The 10,613-nt window shown below is 41.0% G+C and overlaps 1 protein-coding gene across 2 annotated transcripts in view; it reads right to left on the bottom strand.

Moving 5' to 3' along the window:
- Window positions 1-2,025: 2,025 nt before the first annotated feature.
- The window catches only part of LOC121521960 (protein eva-1 homolog A), a 142,059-nt gene continuing 133,471 nt past the window's right edge, over window positions 2,026-10,613 (bottom strand). For both annotated transcript variants that reach the window (XM_041806178.1, XM_041806179.1), the window contains 2 exons: window positions 5,473-5,655; window positions 2,026-3,846 (listed from right to left, as the gene is read on the bottom strand). In XM_041806178.1, the coding sequence (XP_041662112.1) occupies window positions 3,467-3,846; window positions 5,473-5,655 (563 nt within the window). In that variant the 3' untranslated portion in view covers window positions 2,026-3,466. The remainder of the gene's footprint in view (window positions 3,847-5,472; window positions 5,656-10,613) is intronic.

Here is a 10,613-nt window from a genome sequence, read left to right as displayed (position 1 = left end):
GTAGAGTGAAGATTTCAAACACCAGGGGGCGACCAACACCAGTATATCAGACTGAACACCACTAGCGCTCATTAGTCTTCATCAATACACAATCTGTTTGTGACTACTCTCATTGCATAATTTGTAATAATAATAACAATAACAATAACAATAATAACTTTATTTGTATAGCACTTTGAAAACAACGTTTTTATTCTCCCCCTTTGTAGAATCATTTAAAAATATGGAATAAATCCATTCTATCTTTCATGATCATAACTGCAGAGGGATTATCAACCATTTCTGTTCTACAAGACATGAGCTGTGCCTCCACCTTGGTTCCTGTACTTGTTACTTGGAGCATGGCTGCCAACAGGGTTCACTGGGCCCCTGGAAAAGCCAGAGAATGGGCCCTCCGCAGTTATGATTCATTGATTATATAAATGCATGTGTGTTTGATCAATAGCATTGGTGCTATCGCATTCTGGCACACAGCTACCTAATTTTGGAAATTATTTGTGCTACTTTTTAACCCCTTTTCAAAATGTTTTCCACCCATTTTTTCAACTTATTTATGCCACTTTTAACCTTTTGTTGATGTTTGATGCTCTTTTATGACACTTTTATCCAACTTTTGCAGCTTTTTTGCCATTTTTGTCACTCTATTGCCACTTTCTGCCCATCTTTACCACTTTTTTTGCCACTTTAAAGGTCCAATATTTGACCCCTTTAAGACAAGGTCTCAGAGGACCTCAAAAACATGCCTGGGAAGTTTGTTGCTGAAAAAACACTCCAGTATTGGACTGTTTCATGTCTAAAAAACCCTCTGTTTCAGCCCTGCTCAGAGCAAGCTGTTTCTGTGGCTTTAAAAGTAAATGAGCTGTCTGACTCCACCCCTGACTCTGCCCCTCTCAGGAAATGGATGTGGCTTAATGGATGTGGCTCTCCTGGTCCCCCTCTCAACTGCAGAAGAGAAGGATCAGGAGAGGACTGAACTTTTTTCCAAGTGGGGAGGGCCAACTGAACCTGGGGGCAGTGCTAACTCCCCACATGACATCATTAGGGGAAATCTGAGAACGGCCTTTTTTAGCACATATTTTCTGAAAGGGGGGTTGGGTTCTAACCTGGCACACCAGATGGATTTGGTTCACACATCCTTCTATAAAAAACCCTCATACACAGCATTCAGGAAAGGGCAGAGGCTTTAAAAAAAACAGTGTGATTGGATGAACGTTCTGTTTGTCACATCTTTACAGGCCAATCATAGAAACAAAACACGTAACTTAGCCGCTATTGAGCTGCGCCCCTACCTAGGGCTAAACTCCACAGGGAACTGCATAATGCGAACCATGTCAACTGTAGACATGTCAGTACACGACTTGTCATTTTTGAAAAGAAAACAACTCAGTGCAGTTCTTTGTTCTTCCTTTAACGAAGAAATTTCGTCAAGTTCTGATAAAACTGGCGCTTTAGCAGGATCCACACTGATGTCTTCCGCCATAATTGCACCAGTCTCTTGCTGCTGCTTGCATACGTCACGACTCCGCCGCGCATGAAAGTACCATCCCTCATCACTGTTTGGTCCTGTCACTTTCTAACCGAGCCCAAATGGTTCAGATGGGAGCTTTGCAAGCTGGATTTGCCAGTGAGAAACACGGAAACGGGCATATCCATCTGCTATGCAAGGTTGGGGGGGGGGGGGTTCTGATTCTTGGGGGGATTGTGGACAGGCCAGGGCACATATTTTTGCTAGAAAAGCCTGAAAAAGTGTATTTTGCATAATATGTGACCTTTAAACTCATTTCTGCCACTTGGTTATAATTTAGGTTAAAAATAAAATATGGTTATCATAGCTTAACTTTACTGTAGACCATGATTTTGATGACCTCCATGGGCTCCCATATTGCTGGCCCCAGAAACCTTTTTCCTTTATCCCCCCTTAATGGTGGCCTTGCCTAGGACACATAGCAGTCAGCAATCATGATTATTCAAAATCACAAATGAGGGAATATGAAAAATAAACCCAAACAGAGTAGATTATTTATTGTTGAACACAGTTTATTCCAAGCACAGGAGTCATATTTTGGTCTCACTTTACCAGCTATTGTCACAATTGAATTCCAATAAAATTTGAAAACATTTAAAACGGACTTTGTAAAAGCTATATATGGATGACCCTAATATGTCCTGTGTACTCTCATTTAAACTCTCAGTCAGGAAAATAGCAAGCCTCTTTTTAACTAGTGTTATTTCTACACTTGAACCCAGGGCAGCACATACAGAACTGGATTTATGATAGCTTATTTATTAAACTGGTATCATGATCTATGAAACTCACTTTGTATGTATACTTTTTCAGTGCTGGTTCCTTCTTCAGATTACTGAAATAAGCATCTGGTTTAGCTCTTGGACCTTTAAAACAAAAGCACAATTGACACAAAACTCAAATTTACACAATGTAGGACTTAAAAATGAATTCTTGGACATTTTTACAGTACAAAATAGGCATCTTCTGAATAGATTTAATGTTTGGCATACATATATGAAAAGAAAAATCCTGGATTGATAAATCATCTGACCAGCTGCACTATTGACAAAAGCAAGTTAACAGCTGGAAAAGGCACTGCACTGTGAATTAAACATGGTGTATCAAAAATAAGCTTGAATCATTAAAACCTCTTTGAGGCTCTTTATATGATAGATCTAATTCTTTTCTTTTAATGCAGACATCACTGTTTAAATGGGCTGATCCCCTTTTTAGGAAGCAAAATACATCAACCAAATACAGAAACACTAGGATTGCATCCCTGAGGTGCCAGACAAACCTTCGCAGTAAGTATAAAAATATCTCATACAACAAACCATACTTGGGAACAAAAATACACAACATCAATAAACTATTAAATATTATAAAATAGATTTCATAAGGGCTGAGATGAATTTCCCCGATAAAAATATCTTTTGGTTTTGTGACAGTTCAAAAGGCAGCATAGTTTTTCTTAAAGATTGTCTTAGATTGTCCCTCTGCCCAGTACACGTTTAATGCTTTTATTTTGAAAAGTCCACACGTGAATACTGGAGGTTGCTGAGCAGAAAATGAAGTTTTGCAGGTTTCTGCAGCAGAAACAAACTCATCTGGCCTCGTTCTTCAGACACCACACAGTCTCTGCAGGCCTGTGTGTGTCTAACGCGATTTACCCATAAATCCTCACTTCAAAAAAGGCGTGCTGAGGTCACAGGCAAGGCGGTGTAGCCTTTCACCCTTCGCTTCCGGAAGAAAGAGAGCGGCTAAGAGGCGAACTTAGCATGCAGAGAGGGAGCTTATTCCTTTACAGCTTATGATACCCAGAGGAATATGCAAACCAGCTTTCTTCAAGTCTGCAAAAGTCTCAATGAAGTGAGTCCACAGTTGCTTTCAAATGCTGGCTCGTTAAGCTTCATAAGGGCCAAGTGCGTCCTAAAGTTAATTCAAGTCCTTTCACGGTCTTTAGTAATACCTGTTAAGGCTCCGTGTCCCGGGAATGTCTGGCTGTCCGTTCATCCAGATCTCCCGTATGATCCTCTCCCTTTCTTCAAGCCTCTGCGCCCTTTCCAGCTCCTCTGCTGACGTGAACACATTCATGTTAAGTGTGCGTTCGAACCGCCGGTGCCTCCGTGCCGACAGATCCGAGGTGGTGTCCCAGTCTGAGTCTGAGTCGCTGGAATCGGAAGAAGAGTCAGTGGGTCGGGCTCGTTTTTTGGCGGGAGGTCGCTGGCGGGGCTGGCAGTCGGTACGACAGGAGATCTGGACCACCAGGGCGAAGAGCGTGAGGAAGAGGCCCAGACAGACGCCGCAGACAAAGAAGAGCGCGGCCCTCTCTGGGTGGTCTGAAATGGGGGCGAAAATAGAAGATGTTTAGTTGATGTTTTTTCCCTTAAAACTTGTCAAACATTCAATCAGATCTCTGCAACTGATCTCATTTGCTTTCCTTCGATCCGTTCAGATCTGCTAGAAAAGTTTCTGCTCCAACACTCATGTACTGTAACCAACACTGGCTGCAGGTGTAAAGCTCATTTGTTCGCGATCATGCTTGGGTTCTTAGTTTAGCCCAGATGTCTCTCAACTTCTGTCAACCCTTAAATATAATGGGCTTCTCTTTTGTATGTAATGTACTGTTACAACTATAAAAACAAAACCAAAAAGAAAACCACTCAGAGAAAACAATCACACACTGAGATGACTGAAGCTAGCCTCACTGACTTGTCTAAGAGAAATGACCGTGTTTATATGTCCTAGTCCCAACACTAGAAGTGTTACATGAGATATTTATCTCCCTGAGGCCCGAGCTTTTGTTTCTAATGCATTTTTAGTTTTTCCCACTTATTTGGGATCAGTAGGACCTGATAAGTTTTAAAACCCCAGCCTCATCTTTTAACAGGACTTAGTTTTGACCAAAACTGACGACCACAAATCTCATTAAGGTCCTGCAGGACTGCAGAAAATACAGCACTGGGTACATTTCAGAGCAGATGTTTTGGCTGTGTGTTGGCCAGTTGGTCAGTTGTTGGTGGTCTTCAGTCAATAAGAAATTGTGTCTGTCATTCAGAGAGGTATGCTGGAGTCATTTTGATGATGGTCCAAAAGGACTTGCGAAGACCAAGCATCAACAATATTTCCATTACAGGTTTTAAATTTCTTGGAAATTTTCCCTTCCAAAATCCTCATAAATTCCTTAAAACTTTAAAGAAAATTCTTTGACATATTTTTAAAGTATCAAATTAAAAGTACCACAAAATGTCTTCAAGTGTTCAAGTGAAAAGCTATCTATATGTTTCAGTTTATCATTCGACCCTTGCACCAAAAGAAAGCTAACTGCTGTAATGTTATATTTCTAATTCAATTAAATCACCTTATCTGATCTTCCTGTTGTACTATATTCAACAGTATCAAGCATTCAATTCATACTGCTCATAAAATTCAAAGGAAGCTTAAAAGTATAACAAAAAAAAAAAAAAAACCTGGAACAAGTTTAAGGCTGAGTTTAGTTACCTTTATATCTCATATACCTTAAGTTTCAATTACACCTGACAGCATCTGTCAGCTATGTATATTTGACTGTTTGACTAATGCGTTTCACTTTGCATAAACTGTTTGTTCAAGTTAATTTGAGGTAATAAAGCAGGAAGTTTTTAAACTGTAGCAGCAGTTGGCTGAAACAGGTGACTGACAGTGAGTGCAGTGTGTGTGTGTGTGTGTGTGTGTGTGTGGGGGTGTGTGTGTGTGTGTGTGTGTAGGTGGGTGTGTGTATGTGAACGTTATCTCACATCCGCATTCCTTTGGCCCACATTTACTCACCTATTCAGTCCCAGGAAAAAGGAAATGGGGAGGGCATTACCCGAAAAGATAGCATGCCACACACATGGAAGCATGCACTAAAAACCGTATAATGGTTTAATAATGATAAGACATACAGTAGATCAGGTGTGCAGTAGAGTTTGTGACTGTTACCCCACCTGATATGTAAGTGTAGGCTGCCAGTGCGTTGCTGATGAGGGCCATGTTGGCGCTAGAGGTGGAGTTGATGATTGGATTCATGTCTGGGGGCCGTTGGGGACTTCCTCCTTCTCCACCTTCTCCTCCTGTGGGTCGTGGAAACTTTTCCTCGTTTGGATTCGTCTCCCTGATCTTCTTCCTATCTGCATGAGATAACAGAGCAGAGGCGAAAGGTTTTACAACTCTAAACGGGTCACGTTTGTAACGCTGCTGCTCATCTAACCATGGTGCCAAAATTTCCATTCGGTGATAACAAAGCACTAAAGACTAAAGACTAGCACTAAAAACTCCTAAAGAATGTGTGTAGTTTATTTATTTAGCACTTCCATATCTCATATTTGTTATCCAGGGATGTTTTAAGAAAGTTTTATTCATAGTTACCAATCAAGCACGCTGTTCAGATCAACATCTGTGTAGTGTGTTTCATTCTCACATATACAACAGGATCATGTCGTCATTGTTAAGGTCATTTACAGTAAAAGGACGATGTATCGTCTCTGAGGAACTGTGACTACAGCATTCAGCCCACTGAATCATCCCCCTTCAGCTCTGTGCGGTTTCGATTTTAGGAGATATGCTTTTTCAGAAAAGATGCCTCATACAAAAAAGAAACACATGTACAGAGGGAGATGTATGATTCAGGAGATAAGACATCCGCTTCTGTACAATTCATTCTGACTCAGATCATTAAGAAACAGAGATACATATGGGAAAAGTTTGCGCTCTGGCAACTTCTCAACAAGCTCCCTCTGAAATGTCAGAAAACTATTTATAGACGGGGAACAACTGTTTTCTGCCTCTCTGGATTTTTCATCCCAGCATGGCTCCTTAAAGTGTTAACATGCAGCACGATGTGTTGTGTGTGCAGAAGTAGAGATGAAGGAGTGCACATCTATTTGATTGCTTTCATTTCAGTGTGCAGAAACCTCTAATTAAACCTGAAGGAGTGTATAAGCGTTACTTCTCTGACTTTAGCTCTGTGAGAAAGTAATACCCCAGTGAAAAAAACTCAACCCTAAAGCTAAATAAACAAACATTCAGTTCAGTGCTCTTATCCCAGGCCCAAAGCCAGCCTTGTGGAACGGGGGTTCATGTTTTTGCCTAAAAGTGGACCTGTTTGCAGTTTCCCCCTTCATTTTGTAACATTTATTTTGAACTTCAAATTATTAAGGCTGCACTGGCAGTGCAATACAAATGCTGCAGGAGCATATAACACCAGATAGCTAAAGCCAACTTTGATATCAGACAAAGGAAGTTTCTACATGATGATTTCAATTAAGGGAAAAAAAAGCCAACAAAACCTACCTGGCCTGATGTGAAAAAGTAATTGTCTCCCTTGTCAAATCATGAATTAAGTGAGATTAATGACAGTTTTTGGAAAGCTCAATTCAATTTTACAAGCCAAACCCAAGCCTGATTACTGCCAGACCCGTTGAATCAAGAAATCCCTTAAATAGAATCTGTCTGACAAAGTGAAGAAGGCAAAAAGATCTAAAAAAGCAGCAGACCCTGCTGCAAGCTAAAGAAATTCAAAAACAGATGAGAAACACAGTCATTAACATCGATCATACTGGAAAGGGTTACAAAGCCATTTCTAAGGTTTTGGGACTTTATGAGAGCTATTATCCACAAATGGAGAAAACTTGGAAAAATGGTGAACCTCCCTGTATTGGCCACCAACCAAAATTACTCCAAGAGCACATTATCTACTCATCCAGGAGGTCCCAAAAGACAAGAACATCTAAAGACCTACAGCCCTCACTTGACTCAGTTAAGGTCAGAGTTCATGATTCAACTACAAGAAAGACACTGGGCAAAAATGACATGCATGAGAGAGTTCCAATGCCAAAACCACTGCTAACCAAGAGGAACACAAAGGCTTCTCTCACATTTGCCAAAAAACATCTGATGACCCCAGGATTTCTGGGAAAATATTCTATGAACTGATAAGACAAAAGTTAAACTTCTTGTAAGGTGTACGTCTCATAAGATCTGATGTTATTAACAGCATTTCATAAAAAGAACATCATACCAACAGTCGAACACAGTGGTGGCAGAGTGATGGTTTGGCTTTGCTCCCCCAGGACCAGGACCACTTGCTGTAAATGATGGAACCATGAATTCTGTCCGGCCATTAGTTTTTGACCTCAAACTTAATCCCAATTGAGTTATGCAGCAGGACAATTATCCGAAACACAACAGCAGACCCACCTCTGAATGGCTTAAAAACAAAAGGAAGGTTTTGGAGTGTCCTAGTCAAAGTTCAAACTTAGATCCGATTGAGATCCTGTGGCATGACTTTAACGGGGTGTTCATGCTTGAAAACCCTCCAATGGGGCTGAGTTTAAAAATTATGCAAAGAAGAGCTGGCTTAAATTCCTCCACAGCAATGTGAAAGACTTAATGCCAGTTATTGCAAATGCTTGCTTGCAGTTGTTGCTGCCAATGGTGGCACAACCTGTTATTAGGTTTAGGGGGTAATTACTTTTTCACATAGGGACCAGTAGGTTTGGATGGCTTTTTTCTCTTAATAATTGAATCAGGTGTCTTTATCTAATTTTAATATCTGTTTGATGATTGTAAAAATGTAAGAAATCAGGAAGATAGCAAATACGTTTTCATAGCACTGTAACTGACCGGGATGTAGCAACTAAATGTGAAAACGTTCTGATACACATGAAATACCAGATCCAGTCTCCCTGATCAGAGTGAGCTCCTCTCCAATAAAGCACAAGTTAAATACACAGTGGCTGCTGTCAGCAATACCAGCCAGTTAGGGGCTTACATGCTGAGTTTAAAGCCGTGTTTACATGCTTGATTTTTCAGTCACAGTGTGTAAGCATGTTTTGGTGAACTGTCACACACACTGATGACCTCAAATTGCAGAGTGTCTAAGGTGTGTCAGGCTCACTTTATCTGATAAATGCAGTTTAGACTGGAATCGCTCTCTGAGGAGGTAAATGTTTCCACCTGGACCCACTGCTGAGGGGGAAGTAAACATCAGGTAACAGTCAACCATCAGACCACAATCTCTCCTTTAAAAACGCAAAAAAACAGGCAGGCAAATCGTCAACAGAAACACTCACAGTGCTTAAAAACACAGAACATGTAATGATGGGAAGGAACATGATGGCTGTTAGAGAGAATTCTTAGAGCATGACAAATTCAGGTGAAAGTTATTTGTTAAATCCCAAGTAATTCTATGAAAAACACAAAAACCTAGCTTGCACATAATAGTCTCAGGGTGATGCAGCATTAAAAACACCAAAGTTAAAAGCACATAAGACTAATGAAGAAGATATTCAACAGGTAAATCACTATATTCAAACTAACTTGTATCTAGAGTAGGTCAGTTTCTTCAAATTGCTGTCAACCTCTTTTGAAGGTTGACAGCAAAGTGAAAAATGGATGACAACAGATTTCTACAAAGTAATGTTGATTTAATTCAGTTATTTTTCCACATACATATTACCCTCTACGTTTCATTTAAAAGCCTTCCAGGGCTGGCTGCTGAGAAGCATCCTCACAGCATGGTGCTTCCACCACCATGCTTCACAGTGGGGATGATGTGTTTCTGGTAGTGTGCGGTGTTTGATGTCCAACAAACATAGAGTCTTGTCTGATGGCCAAAAAGCACCATTTTGATCTCCTCAGTCCAAAGAACTCCCTCCCACTTCTCCATGGAGTCTCCCACAAGCCTTTCGATGAACTCTAGCTGAGTTGAGGCTTCCTCTTTGCTACTCACACAGAAAGCTTTGATTGGTGAAGAACCCAGGCAATAGTTATTTTATGCAGTCTTTCCCATCTCAGCTGCTATAGCTTGTTAGTCCCCCAGAGTAGTGACAGCTGTTTTAGTGGCCTGTCTCTCTCACTAGTCTCCTTCTTGCATGGTCACTCAGTTTGTGAGGACGGCCTGATCTAGGCAGATCTACACGTGCCAAATTCCTTCCTTTCTTGATGATGGATTTAACTGAACTCAGGGGATGTTCACTGCCCTGGGATTTTTTTATGATCCATCCCCTGACTTATACTTTTCAAGAACTTCCCTGAGCTGCTTGGAGTGTTCTTTTGTCTTCATGGTGTAATGGTAGCCAGGAATACTGATTAACCAGTGACTGGATCTTCCAGACACAGGTGTATCTATACTATGATCACTTGAGACACATTCACTGCGCTCAGGTGATCTCCAGGCTGAACCTCTGCTGAATTAGGTCAGTCACTTTAAAGGGTGTGAATATTTCTGCAATCATTTATTTTACCTTACATATTTTGTTTTATTGACATTACTTTGTAGAAATCCCTCTGATTATTGTAGGTTACTGATAAGTTTCGTGTTCTTTTCCACTGTTTCTGTCCTCTGAATCAAACATAACCAGCTGGGTGGAACAGACAGTCAATGATTGGTGAGTATGTTTGGTGCGTCGTGGTTGGAGGGGCTTGTCTGAGTGATATGAGCTATTTAATGGAGATGCCAAAGTTTTTCCTCCAACATTTTTATGTTTCTCACTTCAGCTTTCATGAAACGCAACAATGAAATCTAATTCCTCACATCCTTCCCTCAACTAATTGAAAAATCTTCAGAGAAATGAAGGTGGAATGACTGCAGGATACTTAGAGAATGTTTACAGTAAAACATTTCTTGTTCCGCCTTCATATTCCACCCCCATGCCTCATCTTTTGATTGTTCACCCCCTATCGGAACATCAGAGGTTGAAACAGATTTGTCAGGATGAAGCCGGAGCAGGAAGTGAAGCCACTCGTGCATGTTGACCTGTCAGTGCTCCAGCAGTCATCTCCTCTCTGCTCCCTCTCTCGCCTCCTCATCCATCCGTCTGGCCTCCTAATTAGCAGCGAGCTGGTAAACGAGCAGAGAGCTTAGCGTGCTGGAAGCAGGCCACCTTCCCTCATGAATAAAAGCTTTGTTGAAGTTTCCTTCCTCGCTGGCGTCTCCTTATTTTCACTCTTTCATTTCATTGTTCTGTCTCTGTCTCTCTCTCTATGGGAGTTTGACCGTATAACAGACTGTGGGCACGTATAAGTGGCTGTTGGACAGCAGTATATTTTTAAAACCAATCATCATAAATGGTCCAAACTGAGTCCA

The sequence above is a fragment of the Cheilinus undulatus genome, linkage group 14 (genome assembly GCF_018320785.1).
Source record: "Cheilinus undulatus linkage group 14, ASM1832078v1, whole genome shotgun sequence".
In the NCBI taxonomy this organism is placed as follows: Eukaryota; Metazoa; Chordata; class Actinopteri; order Labriformes; family Labridae; genus Cheilinus; species Cheilinus undulatus.
Note: the sequence above shows the minus strand (reverse complement) of the source record. Positions and strands in the feature narration are given on the sequence as shown.